At 41.3% G+C, this 22,336-nt stretch overlaps 1 protein-coding gene across 1 annotated transcript in view; it reads left to right on the top strand.

The window, feature by feature from the left end:
• Positions 1–18,883, top strand: part of Rab31 (RAB31, member RAS oncogene family) — a 143,100-nt gene extending 124,217 nt beyond the window's left edge. Inside the window, exons 6-7 of the mRNA XM_042683684.1 lie at positions 4,679–4,788; positions 18,677–18,883. Of these exons, the coding sequence (XP_042539618.1) occupies positions 4,679–4,788; positions 18,677–18,774 (208 nt within the window). The 3' untranslated portion in view covers positions 18,775–18,883. The remainder of the gene's footprint in view (positions 1–4,678; positions 4,789–18,676) is intronic.
• Positions 18,884–22,336: the final 3,453 nt, after the last annotated feature.

A 22,336-nucleotide genomic window follows, 5' to 3' on the forward strand; every position in this document is an offset into this window, starting at 1 on the left:
TTTGCTTCTGATGCTTCTACTATACAGCTAATTTCCTGGCTTGAATTTGCTTGAATTTCAGCCTATTTACTTGACTTCCTTCTGTGTACTCGTCTGCTAGCATTGACAGAATAAAACAGCACACATGCTTGTGGGAGAGAAGTTTCCTTTCTCACAGTGCTGGAGGCTAGGAAGTCTAAGATCAGGATGCCACCAAGGTGGGATTTGTTCTGAGATCTCTTTCCAAGTCACCATCTTGCTGTGTATTCATGTGGCCCTTCTCTGTATCCACACAGACACAGAACAAACTCTCTGTTGCCTTTTATTACAAGTACACTGATCTTTTTGGACAGGACTCTACCCTCTGACCTCCTTTAAGCTTAATCACTTCTATGTAGGGCTTGACTCCAAGTCCTGTCACATTGGAGATTAAGGCTTCAATGTGTGGGTTGGGGCAGGAACACAATTCAATCTATAGTATTGTGTCACATATCCTTCCCCCATCCCTCATGAGCCATTCCATTCAAAACTGTTTCGAATAGGAGGTCTGGGGGTGAATATGTAAGTATACTAAGAACCTAATCATGAGGTTATATGTTTTAGGCTCCTTTTTCTTGGTCATCCGTTAGCCAAATCCAAACAATATGTCTGAAGCCCAAGTTCAGATCAGTGTGTTAAATGGTCATATGAAGGGTGAGTTTCAGGACTGAAGAGTTTAACTGAGATAGGTAAGAGGATTCATTCAGAGAAAAAAAAAACCAACAGGAAGAAATTTTCTTTGCAGGTGAACAGAAACAGGGAAGCTCTTAAACATAGAGCAACTTGAGCCTACTAGGATCTTATTCCAATGCACCAGAACAATTCTGTACTGTTTTGAAATCAGCCACTGACATTTATTCTGGTATTTCCAGGGGGCAATTATATAAAATAACACATTTTTGAGGAAAATTAGTGTGTGTGTGTGTGTGTGTGTGTGTGTGTGTGTGTGTGTGTGTGTGTGTGTGTACACTAGAACTGCAGCTTAAACTCAGGGCCTAGCTGCTCCACTAGCCTTTTTCACTCAACACTGGTACTCTACCACTTGAGCCACACCTTCACTTCCGGCTCTTTGCTAGTTAATTGCAGATAAAAGTCTCATGGACTTTTCCTGTACTAGCTGGCTTTGAACTTCAATGTTCAGACTCAGGCTCCTGAGGAGCAAGGATTTACAGAGTAAGCCATCAGCACCATCTAAAAATTGTTTGTTTAGACAGATAAAAGGAAAACAAAATTTGTCAAAGTATATAGTGAAATATCCAGATTTAATGAGCCTCCAATAAAATGAATGTAATACAGCTTTATTTCTCTGGTACCAAGAGTTTGTCCATTCAGCAGTGATTTTTAAATCAACCAGCTGCTTATCCCAATTACACAGAAACTTTGGAGTGCTTCGGCTTTTTTTGTAAGATAATGGCCTTCACACCCTTGAAGAAATGACAACAGCTGTTTTCTTTGCTAAGTGAGGCTCCAAATAGTTCTCACCTATATCTCAAAGAAATGTATACAATAAATTATAAAATAACACATGAACAATACAGGCTTCCAGAAAAAATCCAACTTATTTCCCTTCCCCTGAGCCCATTTGATCTAAGTGTCTGATTTTTTTTTCAGATTTTAAAATATGTATTTACTTATAGGTAGCTGGACAAATACTTTTATAATCATATTATGCTATTTTATTCTCAACACTTACTTGCTACAAAGTTTAAATAAACATTGATGCACAAAAATCCCACATGGTCCTTCCTTAAACACACTGCTTCTTTGGGTAGCCAGTTTCACAGGACAGAAGCTTGTATCATGAGAGCAGTGTGCTCAGGTTGTTAAGGAATGAGGGGCAGAACAGCTTCTTTGGAGAAGGGGTAGGAGGGTACAAGATAGAACTCTTTAGAAGGCTGAGTAGAAAGTTGCCATGTAAATAGGGAGGGTATGCATTAATCAGTAAAAAGCCAGAAGTGTAGGTATAGTTCAAATGGTAGAACACTATGATTTGATCAGAAAAGCCCAGTGAGAGCTTGAGGCTCTGAGTTCAAGCCCCAGTGTGCATGCATACGTACGCACATGCACACACAGACACAGACACACACATACACACACACAGGATAACAAGCCAAATTGAACAGAGGAAATATTTTATTCTGGAATCTTGCAAATGTAAAAGTGATTGACAAAAATCCTCAAGAACAATCCCTGTGTCAGGCCAGGGGCTGGTCTATTAAAAACAATGAAGATGGGTTTTGGAGCACCTATTTTCTTACAGCATCTAAAGTAAAGATGACTGAGACCCACTGATTCCAACGGACAGGTTCTGGCTTTGAGTGGTGTGACAACTGCCTTTCATATGGTTTGACCCTTCTCTTCTAGAACCTGGAAAGTCTTCCTCTAGTATGATTTGGGCTTCATGAGAGTTTGAATGCCAAGGTACACTTTGCTTTGTAACTTTACAGACCAGTCAAAACTGTTGATGAGACATTTTCAGTGAGAAGAGGACAGGGAAGAAGATGGATACAGTCTCTTCTCTTTCCCTTTCCAGCGTTGATTGTGTTCCTTTTTCTTTTCCTGTTCTAACCAGTTGCATTTGCTCTCACGCCCATAGGAAATCTTCCAGATCCCCTTAACCAATGGAGATAGCTTATCATTTCTATTCTTGAGTATAAGACTGGTTACATATGCCTCCTGCCCACTTGCCACCATTCTGCGGGGTCATTCCTTTCTCAGAACCAGACACTTCATATGTATAATCACCATAAAATCTAGGCAATATTGGCTGTGGAATCTACCTTTAATAACATCAGGGAATAGATGAACTCTCTCTCCCTTGGGCCTACTTTGCCTTCATAGTCACATTTCAGATGATGTCATTCAATCAAAACACGTTGCTTTTTACTCTTGAGGCAGTTTATGTTACAGTATGTGTATTCAAGTGACCGTGGATGTGTTCTGTTTGTCTCTGTTCTGACATGTACACTCTACAAGGTAGAGACTACTGTATGCCCTAACGCCTAGGAGGACTGTCATACAAGACCTGCTCAATAAATATTTACTGAGTAAATGCAAGAATTTCTAGATAATAAGAAATATTTTTTAGTTTTATTTTTTGTGCTGGCACTGGGATTCTGGACGAGCCCTCATCTGTTGTAAGGTGAACTATCCCAGAAGCCACATTTTGATAGATGGAATTTTGGAGTCTTTATTACACAGTTAGCAGGCCACAGACAGCCAGTTGTTATAAAGGCCTGCAGCCCCCAAAAACACATAACACGGTTAGGAAAAAGGCCAGATTGGAAAGAAAGAACAAAAACAATACCAACAGACCAATTCAGCTCTCAGTTGGGATGCCATGACCACTGAAGACGAGCCAGGAGACAGGAGACAGGACATGATCACAGAGACACATATATGGTGTCCTGGCACCTATGCTGTTCCAGGCCTAAATAGGATCAGGGTAGGGGGCAGGGTCACAGGACATTTCCAGCCCCAGGCACTGAACTGACAGGTTCAGCAACCTATCAGCCAAGTGTCCACCCCTGTCTCCAGGGATACAGACACACCATTCATCTGAGAAGGGTCATGCTCCCGACCCCTACCATGATGACTAGATGCCAGACCTTAAATGGATATACTCTGGTACCAGCAGAACTTTTCCATCCAGGGAAGATAGGCCTTAACCTTCTATATGCTTAGGTTACTCAGAGGCTGGTGATTCAAACCATTTAGGGAGCTAATCAGTGCAGAATCAGAGCTTCAGCTTTCCAAAGGCTATGACATCTGCATTTCTCTAAAGCAGAGCCCTCCTAGCTCACCCCAATGAGCCAGGCATCTGCACTTCAAAGGATGTCTTGTCTCATATCTAGGCTTTGGAGCTGGGTGAACAGCCCCCATCTCCTGCCTAGGCACCAGAATGTCTGCAAGAAATTATGTAGGCTCAGCTACCTTACTTCAGGATTAGGGCTTGGACTCAGGGCTTGATTCTTTTCCATAGCTTTGTTGCTCAAGGCTGTTACTCTACCACCAAAGCTACAGCTCCACTTCCAGTTTTTATGCTGGCTAATTGGAGGCAAGAATCGTACAGACTTTTCCTGCCCAGACCAGCTTCCAACCATAATCCTCAACCCTTAACCGCCTAAGTAGGTAGGATTATGCTGTGAATCACTACCGCTGGCTTGGTTTTGTGTCTTTTTAATCTTTGTCTCTACCACAGCATCTTTACATTGAAAATAGATTTTTTTTTAAAGATTTTTTTATTTAGATTTTATTTCCTAAAAATTTATGGCAACTGCCTTTAAAAGATGAAAATTCAGACATGCTTAACCCCACCATTGCTACAGCCATTTTCATTTCCAAATTGTCTGATTATGTCACGGGTTTTCCTTGGTATGTAAAAGACAATTGAGCTGTCCCTCAGTGTCCTAGAGGGGAGGGTTAGTTGTAGGATCCTTATGAGTACCACTGTTTTTTTCTATTGATAAAATGATGAGATGAAATAGTGGTACTCATAAGTTTTAGGATTCACTAGGTGTTATATTTGCTAAGCAATTAAATTGTTATTCTATACAAAAATAAAGGTGTTCTTTCCACCTGTACTATTGGGATCATTGGGAGATATTTTATATTTTACAATCAAGCATTCATTTCTCTCTGGGTTTGACCTGTTTTTCAGGGAGGTTCCCTTGAAGGATGCCAAGGAATATGCTGAATCCATAGGTGCTATTGTGGTTGAAACAAGTGCAAAGAATGCTATTAATATTGAGGAGCTCTTTCAAGGAATCAGTAAGTACTTGCAATTGTGTTTCCTCTTACCTTGCATTTTTAGGCTTCAAGGAGACAAAGGATAAGAGTATAGAGCTCAGGAAGTAGAACTTATCCACTGTGTAAATTTATCTGTTGCCACACATAAACTTCCAACTCTGCATGCACCTCTCTTATGCCTTTCCATTCCAAATTTCCATAATTCTATGCCTTAATCTGCTTTTTCTGGTTTATATTAATCTATAAACTCATTTTAATCAATGAACTAATGATGTTGTAAAAATAAATTTTATTTATTTATGCCAATCCTGAGGCTTGAACTCAAGGCCTGGGCGCTGTCCCTCAGCTCTTCAGCTCAAGGCTAGCACTCTACCACTTGAGCCACAGTGCCACTTCCAGCTTTTTCTGCTTATGTGGTGTTGAGGAATCAAACCCAGGGTCTCAAGCAGGCAAGGCAAGAACTCTACCACAGAGCTACCTTCCCAGCCGCTACAATTTATTTTTATAATTAGATTTAGTTGTATTTATAATTAAAATCAAGTTCTATAGCATTTTGTGTATGTTGAGAGGAGAGGAGATGAAATAGGCAATGATATAATATAGAAATACAAAGTCATCCATTAAGCTGAATAACTCTAGACAAACAGGTAATAAGGAAGCTGGATGACCACACACACTCACACAAAGTCTTCCTCTCATATGACCTGAAATTGGAAAATGGGTAATCTGTTACATATGGATTCCTTTCCTCATTTCTGATAAACTGATTCCTGAAAGGGGACAACTGTGTGTGCCCAGTTCTGTATCATGTCATGCCTCACTTTCTTTCTTTCTTTCTTTTTTGTTGTCGGTTGTGGGGATTGAACTCTGGGCTTGGGTGCTGTCCCTGTGCTCTTTAGCTCAAGGCAAGTACTCTACTACTTGAGCCACAGCGCCACTTCCGGTTTTCTAGTGGTTTATTGGAGATAAGAGTCTCAGGGACTTTCCTGTCCAGGCTGGCTTTGAACTGTGATTCTCAGATCTCAGCCTCCTTAGAAGCTAGGATTACAGATGTGAGCCTCCGGTACCCAACTTCACGCCTCACTTTCTTTACCATGGTTTCTCATGAATGACCCCATCAATGATGCTTCCCACTAATGGCCATACTAGCACAATGGTCTGCATCTGTGAGACTTCATAAGTGGATCATGACACTCTGTTCTGGCTCCTGCCAGAGAAGTACCTGCTGAAGGCTGTCAGGGGAAATGGCTCTCAATTTCCAACACACATCAGAGTGGTCCTCAAAGAGCTTAAGAGGAGTTCCTATATTTGGTGAGATGCTGGCATTACATGTTCTGGGGGCCCCTCACTAGTTAGCAGTTGTCCTCATACATCTTTGTGTCTGACATTTCTAGAAGGGACACTGATAGCTTGGCTCTTGCCTCTGCTTGAGGTCATAGTTGGCTGATCTCTCTGAGGCCAGAACAGATCTGATTTTTGCTATACTAGTTTAGGTCAATTATTCGGGGTGGGGGGGCATTGTTTATATTTATTTATGTTGACCTCATGGACAATTCAGTGGAGATAGGTGTTCTGGTCTATGTAACTTCTGTTCAAAAGAAATATGCAAAGGAATGCTCTAGAGCTTTTCTTCACAGCATGGGCCTGTAACCACAGGGACTTAATTCTGTTCCTTCCTTCTTCCTTCACAAGTATGGTTTCCTAATGTTATATAACACCTGCAACCGAAAGATGTCCTCAAACTCTACCTGGGTGGTTATGTTATATGGCGAGAAAACAGAGAAGCCACATTTTGAAAGGTCAATCTGGGAGTCTTTATTAAAAGGCAGATGGATCTGCAGATGGATTCCTGTCTTAAAGATCTGTAGCCTCGAACAGAGCTTTTAAGGACAAAAAGACCACATACTTGAGGTGGGGGCTAAGCAAAAGCAGACCTTATTAGGACATACTCAGGAACAAGCTCAGGTACCAGCAGAACTTTTCCATCTAGGGAAGATAGCCTCTACCTGCCCTATAGGGGAAATCTTAAGCCATTTAGGGAGTTACTAAAGGCAGAATCAGAATACTCTATGCAAATCTTTCCTAAGGCTATGACATCTGCATCTCTGAAGCTGGGCTCTCCAAGCTCACCTGGAGTTAGGCATCTGCATTCAGTGAATGGCCTGTCTTATCTCTTTTTCTGCACTGGGTGGAAAACTTCCACCCAGCAAGAAGTACCAGGATGGCTGTAAGAAGTTACTTAGACTCAGCCTCCTTACTGCAGATCTTTAGCTTGCTAAGGCTTCAACACATTGTTGTTGATCCCACGTGCTCACTCTTCAGCTGCTTCTGGGATGAATGGGCTGGGGAAGCAGATGTTGTTAGTACTAAAGTAACTTCTTACAATCATCCTGGTGCCACTTGCTGTGTGGAGGGAATTCTCCACCCAGTGTTGAAAGCCTAGAGGTGATGCCTAGCTCAAAGTGAGCTAGGAGGGGTTCGCTTCAAAGCAATGCAGATGTCATAGCCTTAGGAAAGCTTTGCATAGGGAATGCTCTGATTCTGCCGTAACTCCCTAAATGGCTTGAATTGCCTACCTCTGAGTAGCCTATATGGAAGGTTGTGATGGTAAAGTTCTGCTGGTACCTGAATATATCTATACAGGGTCTGGCATCCTGCCTTCATAGTGAGAGAAGGTGAAGCCCCCCACCTCCCAGGTGATGGGTGTTCCTAAATCCCTGGAGACAGGGGAGAGTACTTGGAGAATAGGCTACTAAAGCTGTCAGTCCACTACTTGGGATGGGGAGTTTCCTGTGACTCTACCCCCTGAGCTGACTGTATCTAGGCCCAGACCAGTTCAGGCACCATTACATCATGTCGCCTGTCTGCCGTGTTCCTATCATGTCTCCCGTCTCCTGGTTCTTTTCTGGTTACCATGGCTTCCCAGTTCAGCTTCCCAGGAGCTGAACTGGTTTGTTGGTATTGTTTTTGTTTCTTTCTTCTCTGGCCTTCATGGCTCAGTTTCCTAACAGTGTTAAGTGTGTTTGCTGGCTGCTGGTCTCTGAGACAGGAGTCCACTATGGAGTTGCCAGCCTTTTAATAGACTCCAAGATTCGCCCTCTCAAAAATGTGGTTTCTCTATTTTCTCACCTTACAACAGTACCAGTGTCACTCCTGAGGTAGCTCAGGTTCTGCCTGAGTTCATTATGTTAGACTTGAATTTGAGACCCCCGAGCAACCCCCAGAGACCACGACCAATGCAAACAGCAAAAGAGTCGTTTATTTGCAAGATCGATCCTAGACTCACAATCATCACCGACATGTTCAGTAGGGTTCTTATAGGGTTTCTAGCAAATAGGAGGGGGTTGAAGGGTTGTGGGCTTCTACATAATTGGTCAGCAATTGGTCAGCATTTCGCGGGCTGATTCGGGGTAAGGTCATTGGTTAGGGGCATAATCATTTCCAGTTAAGGGTAGGAGCTTTCCAACTTAGTAGTTACAAGATTGGTTAAATCATACATAGCAAGCAGATCATTGGTTGGGATACATAAGACTAACCATAGGAATGCAGGAAACAATATATTTATAGGAAACAATATATTTTTTAACTTTTTATGACCCTACAGGTGCTTTTTCTAGGAACTTGACCCACCTGTCCATTTTCCAGTAACTGGAGTTGTGTTTCTCAACCCTTTGCCTAATGGCAGCTGCTAGGGGATATAATTGCAGTTTCAATTGTGGGTTTTCCGAGAACCGTCCAAGAACTGGTTTTCCCAATAACTGTTTGTCCCTTAAGTGGCTAACTTGTGTTCTCCCTCAACAATTAATTATATGACCCTGTATTTTAGAGAAAATTCATTCTGTTCTTTTTTATACTAGTACTGAGACTTGAATTCATGGCTTAGGTACTGTACTTTGGCTTCTTTGCTCAAGACTGATACTACCACTTGAGTCATCATATCACTTCCTGCTTTTGTTGGTTAATTGTAGATAAAAGTCTTAATGGACTTTTCAAAGTCCTGCTTGGACTGGCTTTAAACTCTGACCTCAGATCTTAGTCTTCTGAGCTGCTAGGATTACAAGGGTGAGCCAACTGCACTTGGTACTAAATTGATTCTTATCTGGTGTTATTAGGCCTTTCTAGTAGAGTCAGCTATTAAGCCTTTTGTTTCTACAGGTAGTTTTTGTTGTTGTTGGTTGGTTGGTTTTTTCTTTTTTTTTTTTTCTTTTGGGGAGGGGGGGTTTGGCCAGCCCTGGGGCTTGAACTCAGGGCCTGGGTACTATTCCTGAACTTCTTTTGCTCAAGGCTAGCACTCTACTACTTGAGCCACAGCACCACTTCTGGCTTTTCTGCTTATGTGGTATTGAGGAATTGAACCCAGCGCTTCATGCATGCTAGGCAAGCACTCTACCACTAAGCCACATTCCCAGTCCTCTACAGATAGTTTTAATTAACAATCCAGTACTGTTGCATTAGTGTCTCTTGTTTGTATAGTTCCTTGTAGTCTGTAAAGCCCATTCTCCAGCATGAACTCTGGCTCCAACAGAAGACTGACAGAAAAGGTTACCAAGGGAGCTCAGTGCTTTGTGTGCCTTTAATTCACCATAAGATTTCCCTGAAATAGATGAAAGTTTATTATTAAGATTTAAAAAAATTACAGCCAGGGGCCAGTGGTCATGCCTGTGATCCTAGATGCTCAGGGAGCACATATTAAAAGGATGGATTTCAGTTAAGGCAAGCTGGGGGTGGGGGGAGTTTCTTTTTTATTTTTGGGTCCGGTTGCGGGGGCCTGAACTCTGGGCCTGGGTGCTGTCCCTCAGCTCTTCAGCTCAAGGCTAGCACTCTATCACTTGAGCCACAGCGCCACTTCCAGCTTTTTTCTTTTTGCTTATGTGGTGCTGGGGAATCGAACCCAGGGCCTCATGTATGCAAGGCAAGCGCTCTACCACTTAGCTAGTTTTTGAGACTCCATCTCAACCAATAACTTGATACAGAGGTATGTCCTGGTCATTTCAACTACATTGAAGTAGCTGAGGATTTCAGTTCTAGGTCAGCTATAAGAACAAAAAAAGAAAAAAAAGATGTTTACAAAACCCCCATCTCAACAGAAAAAACTGGGCATGATAGTTTAGTTTCAGCTATAGAGGGAAACATAAAATAAGAGAATTGCATACTAGGCCAACCCAGGAAAATATTAGACCCTATCTCAAAAATAACCAAGGAGAGCAAGGGAAGGGCGACATTATCCAAAAAGAAATGTACTCATTACCTGACTAATGTAACTGCAACCCTTCTGTATATCACCTTTATACTAACAATAAAAATTGAAAAATTAAAAACAAATAACCAAAGGAAAAAGGGCTAGAGGTATGGTTCAGGCAGTAGAGTGCCTGCATAGCAAGTGGGTAGCCCTAAGTTCAAACTCTAGTACTGTCACTAAATAATTATAAATAAAAATCAAACAAGGACTTCAGGAGAACAACAAGCCTAGGCAGCAAAAATTATTATCTTAACCGGAAAGATTAATTTGTATGGCTCAGCCAATATACATTCCTCTTCATGAATAAAGTCCTTGTGGCTCCCAGTGATGAAGATTCTGAATTATTACATTCCTCAGATCCTGGCGGTCTGCTTTCCTGAGAAAAATGTGTTTCGTTTAAAGCATGATATAATCATAGCTTCAAAGTTATATAGACCTTAGGAAACGTGCCATCTCATCTTCACATCAAATAAACAACTGTTTGTTTCTCTGTTGTTATGCTTTAGTTCAAGAAGGCTTACAAGATGCATAGCTTATGGCAGAATCTCTGTACATGTCAATCTTCGTATTTACTTCTCTATTGTCTATCTCTGTCTTTATTCATCTCTATTCATGGTTCTACCTTTATCCATTTCCCTATATCTATCTCTATGTCTACACAATTATTTCTATCTATATCTGATTATTCATGCATCTATCTATCTTGTCTGTCCAATTATCTCTCTGCTTCCTCTTCTTTCTCCTCTCTGTCTCTCTCTGTGTGTCTGTGTCTTTGTCTGTCTGTCTGTCTCTCTCTCTCTATAAGCGCCTGTTCCTTTGGCTCTTTACTCCTTCAGGTAAATTTCATCACAGTGATTCTCATAGCCTAATTACAGGTTAATTTAAAACAATTCCAAGTACACCTGACTATAGTGCAACAGACTTTTCATTTACTTTGTTTCCCTACTTGTTCCTACTTGTATTACATGTGCCCCTCCCTGAGCTTAAAATAGAGCTAGAGATTGCTGACACCTCTGCTCCATAAAGCAATGTTCCAGTGACAAATAAGCCTGGGGAAAAAAAGATGCATTAAAAAATCAAGACCAAGTAATGAAAACAAAAGCCTTTTAAACAGGTATACTTGAACAAAATTACTTCATAGACTTGGACAAAGATGCAAATGCTTCTTGTTTATTCTCAGTATATTCATAAACCAGAAGATCAATGTGTTTTCTAAACATGAGCTGGTACACTTTTTAACTGCATATTGTTTGCCAAAATATTGCATTTATTTGAAGACTGGAACTTTTTGGTGAAGGATTTTGCTGTCACTCTGTACCAGGTGGTGTAAATACAGCATAGCCTCATGCAAAACCTCATTCTCTGGCAGGCATTCTAGTCTAAGTCACACTTCTGGACTTACATTATCCTGCTGCATGGGACTCTTTCTTTATCTTCAAGTAGTTGTACAAAGTGGTTTCAATTCAACATATCTTACAAATACAAATATCTTGATCAATATTACACCTTCCATCATTCTCCTCCATCTGTCCCAACCCCACCTATCTCACTGAATTACCTGGCTTCATTTTCACGTATATTATACATACATGAATTATGATGATGATTTTCTGTGCAATTCCACACAAGACTTGTTTACTTTTCTTCCTTAGATTCTTTACTTAATCATTAAAAGTTTCCTTTTTGAGTTGAAATGAAGAAAAATTATTGGCTAAGAAATCATTGTACTTTTGATATTTTGGATTGGTTATACCAGTAACGTATACCAATGTAATGTATACCAATAATGTATACCAATGTAAACACTAAGAATATTGTGTTGCTGCTTACCTATTGTAACATTACAACTCCAGACACAAGATCTTGATGGCCTTCTATACATGCTACTCTCTTAGCCTTCCCTGTATATCAGGGTTGTAGAGTTTTGGCTCTGGTGCCTGCTTCTTGGTAGGCTTTGTCTTTATTTCCTCTTGGTATATTTTCCTACTCTGGCCCTGGGTGCCTCTTCTCTCCTTGCAGACCTCATTTGTTCCAGATCCATTTCAGACCTTCATGGAGTCTTCATCTGCTCACTTGCTCAGATTATTCCTGCTGGAGTCTACTTTTAATGTTCCTAGTGGTTTGTTCCTATTGTTTTGACATCTGACCATGTTCTGTGTGTGTGTGTGTGTGTGTGTGTGTGTGTGTGTGTGTGTGTGTGTCTCCCTGTGTCTATATCTCTCTCTGTCTCTCAATCTCTGTCTCCGTCTCCCTCTCCCCATCCTAGGGAAATTGCAAGTTCTCTAGAACCAGTAGTTTTATCTTTTACTTTCTCCAGTGAAGCTGCAATTGGTTAATCATAAAGAACTAATTGCCAGTGGCTCATGCCTGTAATCCTAGCTACTCAGGAGGCTGAGATCTGAGGATCGTGGTTCAAAGCCAGCCCGGGCAGGAAAGTCCATGACACTCTTATTTCCAATAAACCACCAGAAAACTGGAAGTGGCACTGTAGCTCAAGTAGTAGAGTGCTAGTCTTGAGCTGAAGAGCTGAGGGACAGCCCTCAGGCCCAGAGTTCAAGCCCCATGACTGACAAAAAAAAAAAAAAAGAACCTCATGGTTTGAACTTGAATTTTATTCCTTTTCTTCTAATGTTCTAGGTGATATTTTTGTGGGTTCATTAGATCAAGTGAAATGTAGTAGTCATCTTCCTATGAGGACTTAAGGTTGAACAACACTAGTAGACTACAAAAGTTTCTCTTGTTTCGTTTGTTTAGCAAATGCATGCTGCCATATTTTATGCATTAAATGCCATGCTAGTTGTAGGAAAAGAGTCATATAGCTATATGCTTGTATGTTGTAATAAATGCTATGACCATAAGAGAGAATGACAGAGAGTTTGAACCTAAACCAGATCCCCAATGAAGTGTTTCTACAAACTTTGGGTGTTTTCTGTGCAGTGTTCTACAGAGACCCTTCTCTCTTAAGTATAGAGACCTGGCTGTCATTATTAAGCATAAGTACTGCCAAGCCCTAGAAAACCTGATCAGTGTACTAGTCTGCATGATTCAGAAAAATCAGGATCAAGAATGGATGTCATGGGGGGGCTGGGAAGGTGGCTCAGTGGTAGAGCACTTGCCTTGCATGCATGAGGCCCTGGGTTCGATTCCTCAGCACCATATAAGCAGAAAAAAAAGCCAGAAGTGGTGCAGTGGCTCAAGTGGTAGAGCGCTCGCCTTGAGCTGAAGAGCTGAGGGACAGCGCCCAGGCCCAGAGTTCAAGCCCCACGACCGACAAAAAAAAAAAGAATGGATGTCACGGGAAGTAGAAGTGTGGTTCAACTGTTAGCACTCCAGCCTTGAGTAGAAAAAGCTAAGCAAGAGTGCAAGGCCCTAAGTTCAAACCCCACTACAAGCAAAAATATTTAAGTAAATAATGAAATTGGAAGAGGAAATTTTATTCCTCATATACTCTCATAATTAAAAAAAAAAAGAATGAAATCACACGATACCCATTAGCAGAACTCCCAGAGAAGGAGACAAGCAAACCAGTATGGAATGGAATGAAAGGGGCTGATTCAAACAGCAAAATGCTTCCAGAGTTTGAGGAGGAAGCGGCTGACTTACTACACGAAGAGAACAACTGTAGTTAAGCATGCTGTTTTATTCTTGTTGTATGTAAATACATTACAGACTCTGATAAAATGTATAGGTTTGAATTTTTCTCACCTTGCATTCCTAAGGAAGCATTTATAAAACCTGCTATTCCTCAGGACTATCCACTGTCAAGAAAAATCAATGGAATCATCACAATTCAAACCTTATTAAAATAAACATTCTGGCCTAGAATGTTCGAGAACAACTTGTTATGAAAGTTGTATGCTTAGAGGACATTTTGTAAGAGAACAGACATTGAGAGGATGCTTTTCAATATCAGTGTCTTTGTCCAACCCTGGGCCCAGTAAATAAAACTGACTGAGCAGGGTTCCCGGATGTATAATACTGTGTGGTCCATTTCTGAAACTAAGTCTAGTTAACCTTTGGGTAAGTCCTAAATGCCTTAGATCATAAAGTTGGAATTGGCATTCTGTTCTCACAGCATTGTTGGCTTTTGCTTCCTCCTCCCTTTACTGCTGCTTTCCTCACTGTAATGACCTGGCTTTCCTCTGGCCTGCTTTTTAAATGGGAGTGTTTTTCTTCTCACTCTGAAGTTGGAATGGGTTGACTCATCCTAAGCAAATCCTTCTACTACTTGAACTTTGAAAATTAGCCATAAACTTGGCCTTGAAGCCCTAGAGGCATTTATTTCTCTTCTAAGATTAGTGAGCCCTGCCTAGAACCTCTTGGCTGCCTGGAACACCGTCACCCTTAATCCCCTCTCTGTTAACCATAGTCATATATACAGGGTGAGAGTTGCTGAGGTATTTGGAGTCCTTTCTCTCTATGTCCCTCTCTGTCACTCTCTTTCTCTCTCCCTTCCTCCCTTCCTCCCTCTCTCCTCTCTCCTCTTTTCTCCTTCTCCTCTCTTGTGCCAGTGAATTCAGGACATCAAGCTCTTGCTTAGCTTCTTCACTCAAAGCTGATGTTCTACCACTTGAATCACAGCTCCACTTCTTGCTTTTTGATGGTTAATTGGAGATAAGAGTCTCACAGACTTTTCTGCCAGAGCTGGCTTTGAAACACAATCCTTAGATCTTATTCCCCTGAGCTAGCTAGGATTACAGGTTTGAGCTACCAGTACCTGACTCTTTCTTACAGTCTTTACATAGGTGAGGAAAAGAAGGCTTGGAGATTTTAAAGTAACTGGTCTAGGTTTATTTAATTGGAGCATGTGATTCTTAAATCTTAAAACTCTTCTTACTCAAGGAGAAAAATAAAGTCTGAGGAAATTCCAGTAATTCTGCCTCTGAGAAATACAACAGTCTCCTCTTCGCTACAGTTTAGTTACTGGCAGACAACTGTAGTTTAGCAATACTAAATGGAAAATTCTAAAAGTAAACAATTTATGTTTTCTTTTAAAAAAACTTTTTTTCTGAACTTCAAAAGATTGTACAAGGGGGTTACAAGGGATAATGTGGCATCTAAGTGTCCAGTGCCTCCTGTTCAGTCATTCCTTCCATCATTCTTCCCTTCCCATATGCATCCACACACACACACACACACACCCCTGTAGCTAGGATTACAGGCATGAGTCACCTGCTCCTAGCTTCTGTTTTGCTTATGATGCTCTTCCTTTCTAGATTTTTCAGAACACCTCTATATGGACATACATTCTTTGTCTATATTTTAGGCACACAGGCGTGTAGAATAATCATGTAAAGCAGTGCAGAAAGGCCAGTGCTGTTTTGCTAGCTGAAGTTTATGTTAAAATAGCACAAAGCTTCCAGCTGCTGGTAGCTCATGCCTGTAATCCTAGCTACTAAGGACGCTGAGATCTGAGGATCACAGTTTAAAGCCAGCCCAGGCAGGAAAGTCTGTGAGACTCTTATCTCCAATTAATCACTCAGAAAACAAGAAGTGGCGCTGTGGTTCAAGTGGTAGAGTGCTTGCCTTGAGCTGAAGAGCTGAGGGTCAGTGCCCAGATCCAGAGTTCAAGCCCCACAACTTACCAAAAAAAAAAAAAGGCACAAAGCTGACCTAAACATGGCATTAGTTTTGTTATTGTTACAATACTAAAATTTTCACTCCTTATAAAAACAGTTCTTGTTTTTTACATTAAGTAGTACAATAGCTTGTACTAATCAAAATTATAATTTCCCTCAAAAATCTTTGTGTCGCAAAGTCTAAACTTGGTGTTTTGGTGCTTAACACTGTCAGTGGGCACTTCAAGAACTGATGTTTTTTGTTGTTGTATTGTTGTTTTTATTTTTGAGCTGTACTGCGGCTTGAATTTAGGCCTGGGCACTGTCCCTTAGCTTTTTCACTGAAGGCTGGTGCCCTACCACTTAAGCCACAGCTCTGCTTCCAGTTTTTTCTTTTGGACTTTTCTTCCTGGACTGGCTTTGAACTGTGATCCTCAGATCTCAGCCTCCTAAGTAGCTAGGATTATAGGTATGAGCCCTAGTGCTGACCCTTAAGGAGTGCTAATAGGGTATAGCTTGGTGCTGTCATCCATTAGAGCACATGACTTGCTCCTGAGAAAAGATGAAAGCTTTAATGGCATCATGAGACTGGGATGAATCTTTAGAGTGCTGACCATCACGGAGACTTTCTCCTCTGTTTACCATTGTAGGCTGACAAGGTAGAAGAGGCATTGCATTTACTTTCTTTTGGTTATGAATAGTAAGCAACATGTCTAGAAGAGGAAAACGCATACTTACCCTGCTATTTGTTTCTACAAGTGGATCGAGATGTTTTGAAAATACCTGCATAGCATTGTACAACTCTCTTGGCTACACAAGATAGCAGAAGCAATGACTAATGAAATTTACAAACTTTTAGTGTGCTTAGTACTCAGATCTAACTCTACCATTCATGTTTAATTACATGCCCATGAGCAAAATCTTTGTGCTTGAACTTTGTTGTGTGTCCACACCTTACAGTCTATGCAATGCATCAGCCTCAGAAATTTCCTCTCACCACCTCTTCTGCAAAGAAACTTTGGTGTGTGTGTGTGTGTGTGTGTGTGTGTGTGTGTGTGTGTGTGTGTCCTGGGGCTTGAAGTTAGTGCCTAGGCACTGTCCCTGAGCTCTTTTGCTCAAGACTAGTGCCCTGCTACTTGAGTTACTACTCCACTTTTGGCTTTTTGGTGATTACTTGGAGATGAGTGTCTCACAGACTTTCCTGGCTGGCCTAGTTTTGAACCACAATCCTCAGATCTCAACCCCCTGAGTAGATAGAATTACAACTATAAGCCACCAGTGACTGGAAGGATAACGTCTTTTGGCTCTCTAGATGGTCTTTAGATAGCTTATACTGAAGACTTTGTCTTTGGAACCAATTTCCCTCAACTTCTAATTACTGGAAACTTAGAAAACTACTATTCTAGTTAATCAGCTTTTTTAGATCTTCCTTTTAAAGCTAATTTTTTATATGTTTTCAAGGGTGTTAGAAAAATAGAAGAGTGCATGTGGGACAGGCTTGGGGTTATAATCAAAGAACTACTTGTACCATTTACTACTGATAGCACCTAGAGTTGGGTTCTCATTCTCTGCCAATTAAAGAATTAAAGGCAGGAAAATGTTTAAAGCAGAGAAAGCTAATTTGACAGTTAAGGAAAAACAGTAAAGACCACTCTTCAATCAGAGGGGCCTCAAAGATTGAAACCCATTTGGACCAGCCAGATATGCTGTCCCTTTACCCTCAGTCCCCAACCCCTGACTATTTTTTGTTTCATTGGTTGAGTGATGGCCATGAATCACTGGGGATCTCATGGTTGCTTTCCTTGCCTTAGAGCATGAGTGCAGAAGTTTTCTTTTAATTGGGCCTCCTACTTGGAAGGCGTTTCTCCACAAGCACAGAATGGGGACATACACTACACTGCCACTCATGTAGGTGCATTACCCAGTGGGAACAAGAGACACATTCATCCCACCCACTTTTTTCCAAACTACCTTGCCAAGACAGCTAACTCTCCCTCATAAGTGACATGGTCTTCAGCAATAACATAAATTCTTTGAGTTATAATACTGGTTGTAACACTGATGTTCACGTGAACTTCACAGTCCAAGGTGAGGGTGGGATCTGTGAAAAATCTTTTGAGAGGCCCTGAGTCTGTTTAAGACTACTTAAGAGATACCACTACCTTTAATAAATATGGCTTTGTCGAATCGAAATTCACATACCATGCCTTCCACCCAATTCAAGGGTAGTGTTCAGTGGCTTAGTAAATACAGGTATGTGTAACCATTAGAACGGTCTGCTTGAAACACTTTTATTGTTTCAAAATCCCCACATCCTTTAGCTATCATTTTCTAACCCTTTCCCATGTCTAATTTTTACTTTGTGTTTATTTATAAATGATAATTTTAAATGAAACAAAGTAAGACTAAGATTTATTTATTTATTTATTTAGTCAGTCATGGGGCCTGAACTCTGGGCCTAGGCACTGTCCCGAAGCTCTTCAGCTCAAGGCTAGCACTCTACCACTTGAGCCACAGCGCCACTTCCGGCTTTTTCTGCTTATGTGGTGCTGAGGAATTTAACCCAGGGCCTCATGTATGCAAGGCAAACATTCTAGCACTGAGTCGCCTTCCCAGCCCAGAGACTAAGATTTCTGATGCATGACATTGAAATACTGCTTCCTATGCAGGCAGGCCTGTGAAAAGGACTTTCTAGTTAACCATCTGATTGCACTGGCAGGAGCAGGGTGGGTAAGCAGAGTGGTGTCACTGGGAAGATTGCAATTCTAAGCTTGTTTCTATTTTGAGACACAGAAAAGAAGGATGAGTACTCATTGTTGAAGTCAGGCCACAAATGTTGTCATGGCTCTGTGAGAAAGCTGGAACAAGGAATGCATGGGTGGGCAGAGGGGCCAGCTGGAAGCTGCCACCTAGAAGCAGATCTACTTGGCCCCAGGAAGCCCAAATTGTCAGGAACCTGATGGTACTTTTTCTTAAATTTGACTTAATGCAGCAGCAGAAGAAAGGAAAATGAAAAGAAGAAAGGGAGGAGCTATTTTTTTGTGATAACCTGTGTGTGTACAATGTTTCTTGGGGAAAAAGCAACTCAGTTTTGGTCTCCTTTTTATTCCAGGCCGCCAGATCCCACCCTTGGACCCCCATGAAAATGGAAGCAGTGGAATGGTCAAGCTTGGGAGCCAGAGCTCGCAAGTCAGCCGACGGTGCTGCTGACCTGAGGCCTGAGCCTTTATCGTGGGCCCTGCTGAAGGAGCCTACTCTGGGGCTGGCACCCACCATACTCCTGAAAGGCCTTCAGGGAGAGGAGCAGGAAATGTCCCTGAAAAACAAGATCTCAGAAAACTGGAGGAAAAACAACACCACCACCACCACATCATCCCAGCATGCCTGAAATCCATGAAATGCACCAGAGAGAGATTAGACTTAATAGGTATAGTTGCTTTTGCTAAAAATCTTAGAAAATTTTCAAGTTTATACACAATCTGAAAGTATACATTTTCCTCTGACTTTGGTGTCACTTATATAGCCAGATCCAGTTGTTTCTCTAGGGCCTTCATTACATGGCCAGCCATTACCACAAGGAAGTATCAGAGCAGAAGGCAAGTTTTTATCTGGCTTTGGAAGTAAGCCTTTATTATACTTTTCTGAAGAAAATCAGAGAACTGTAACTGGACCATCACTCAAGCTGAGACTTGAGAATCTCTAAAACAAAAGAAAGATACAATAGAGACCGGAATCTGTTTCTTTTTTTTAATCTATTGATAAACTCTTCCCCCCCCCCCCCCATTTTTGGTCACATATAAACAAACCAAATCAGACTGAAAGATTGCTTACAGTATAGGGGTCGGGGTCTGGTTTCAGAGAGTCAGTTAAGTAGTTACTATATAAGGAAATGTATAAGTACTATTCAGGAGACCACTTAGCATACATCACCCCCCAGGAAATAAATTCTCACACTTTAAGAGGCATATAATACAAAGTCTTGTTCTACTAAGAGAATAGGTCATGGTTTCATATCTAAGGCAAAAATTAACCAAAAGATGTAAGTCTAAACTGTAAGGCAAACTTTCAATAATAGCAATTAATCATAGGGCACAGCAAACTCAGCCAGAAGAAGTATTACCACCATAAAATTCTAGACTCCCTTCCAAAGCATCAAGTCAGTGAAAGCATTTTAAATGTTGCCAGGCTTGAGCAGGAAGACAATGGGGTCAATCATAGGTCTAACCTGGGGAATACCAATGAAAACTTTCCTTAACAGCCCTGTTGTCTGCTCAGTTAAAGATGTCTGATTTCAAAGTAAGTAAAGAGAAAGCATGGAAAGAACAGCAAAAGTTTGAAAATTCAAATCTTATTTCTAGCTGAATGTTCGGAAAAGCCTGGGATGAAGAAGCAGCTGGTTTTCTTTTTTGGCTTTTTCTTTTTCTCGTGCCAGCACTGGGGCTCCAATCAGGGCCTGGACTCTGTTCCTTAGCTTTTTCCACTCACAGCTCTACTTCCAGCTTTTTGCTGGTTAATTGGAAGAAAGAATCTCATGGACTTTCCTACCTGGCTGTCTTTGAACCTCTATCCTCAGATCTCAGTTTCCTGAGTTGTTAGTATTACAGGCGTGAGCCACTGATGCCCAACACAGCTGGTTTTCTTAACAGGGCTCTTACTAAGAGATGATTCTTAAAGATTAGAAGTACTCTTGGCTATCAAAGGGCCAGGAAGCCATGCAGGCATAGCAAGAAAGTGGGTCAGCTTACAACATGCCAATAGAGGCCACCTGACACCTTCTATCCATGAATGCTCAAAGCCAGCAAATTCTATTGACAAGTCACAGTGTGAAAGCTGGGAAAGAGACTCTAAGCTGTGAGTTTCCAATAACTCAGTCCTTACTGCTGCTGTAGGGATATATCACAACTATGCCACCAAATTCCTGAAGGACAAGATACACTGAATCATGTCATCCATAGAAAGAAGGAGCTGGAGAGCCCAGGGCTAAGTTTACACTTGTTTTCTTTTTTGTTATCTGGATTCACTATATTGCCCAGGCTGGCCTCAAACTTCTGGCTTAAGAGATCTTCCATTTCAGCCTTCCAAGTAGCTGAGACTACAGGTATTCAACATCATACCCATTTTGCATTTTTTGTAGATGGTCACTGAGGAAACAGGACTAGATTCCAGCCACAGATTTGAGCTTTTCGCTTCAACTCCCAACTTGGGAGAGCTGAATGGCAGTCATTGACTGTGAAGGCTAGAAAACACCAAATTTTGGATCAAGAGGGTCACATGCTGGTCAAGACAGGCCATCTCAGAAACTGCAGCAAGCAGTATTTGGGTGTCTCAGTAGCCTTAACAAGGATCATTAAAGCAATCTGCTAGGAATTAGCACACCTCTTGCCAAAGGGAAAGAAATGAGTTGTGCATTGAAGTGACCTCTTTCCAAGTGACATGTGGACTTTTCTGAACCTTTCCTGTACAGCTCTTCCTCAGAGTCTGGGTTTCTCTAGCCAGCAACACAGATTTCTAAGTTAAGATGGTACCTGTTAGCCCAGCTGATAGCATCGCAGCATTTGGCTAGGTGGCAGTATTTGTATTTTACACAAAATGTCTGGAGTTAACCCATATAGTGAGCTAACCACTAATGAACCCTTGGTTTTACTCCAGAAGCAAGTGAGGTTATAAAAAACACTCTTGTGTATGTGTGCACCAGGACTAGATGCTGTCCCTTAGTTTTCATGCTCAAAGCTGGCATTTTACCACTTGAGCCACAGCTCCACACCCATGAAACACTTTTTTTGTTACCTTATTTCATACACCTTCAATTGTGCCTTAGCTATTGAAGCCAGCAGAGGACAAAGTGCTATAATCACCACAAGGAGATAAGAGAGTAGATGACCCTTGGACACATAGTATCTTGAGTTTTTCCTGAAAATAGATGCTTCAAGCTTGTCTACAATGGCACTTGCCTATTTTCTTGATTTTAGCTTGACATGATTTTCTAGTTGTTTTAAGTTGAGCCATCAGCATTTAACAATAGTATGAAAAGACCTAGAAATTGCTTTGCTGAAAATGTCAAGTAGTTTTATGGGATGTGCATCTTGGCCTCATCTCCCAAAATTTACCCTTCCTCCATTTTCATGTGTAATATATGTGTGTATATGTGTAAATATGATTTTCTATTGGTTATACTGGCATGTAATCCTTTTCAAACAGTGTGGGAGCTGGCTCAAGCTTTAAAGACAGCCTGGGCAGGAAAGTCTGTGAGTCTTTTTTCTCCAATTAACCACCAAAAAGCCAGAGTAAAGCTCTAGCTCAAGTGCTAGAGTTCTAGCTTGAGTAGAAAAGCTAAGGCTCTGATTTCAAGCCCTGATACCAGCATAACAAGAATCAAAACAACAACAAAAGAACAGTGTGGGTTTGGCTCACAGGCATGTGCTTTATAAGGTCGGGCTTATAAAGCTTAGGTGGAGTTCTTAACCCCTGAGAATAGCAGTGGAGTCATGCAAACATTCCCCACAGATACTGAATTGACTTGCCACTTTCCAGACTAGAAGTGGTTCATTAGGATGCTGTATAGGACATTAACTTTGCAAAGCATAATGTTGAAGACTCCAAGCTGAGTTTTAGCCAACCATTGGGCTATGCCCTGATGAAAACCAAGCTCTTTTCCTGAGGGAAGTTTGGATGACTGAGCTATTTCCTCAAAGGTCAACGCTGAGGCCTGCTATAGCCAGAAGTAAGCTGCTTTGTGTGGGTGGGCTTCACTTCTCACTACTCTGCCAAACAG

This window comes from Dipodomys spectabilis, unplaced genomic scaffold (genome assembly GCF_019054845.1).
Source record: "Dipodomys spectabilis isolate Male_0828 unplaced genomic scaffold, ASM1905484v1 ptg000083l, whole genome shotgun sequence".
NCBI classification, from domain to species: domain Eukaryota; kingdom Metazoa; phylum Chordata; class Mammalia; order Rodentia; family Heteromyidae; genus Dipodomys; species Dipodomys spectabilis.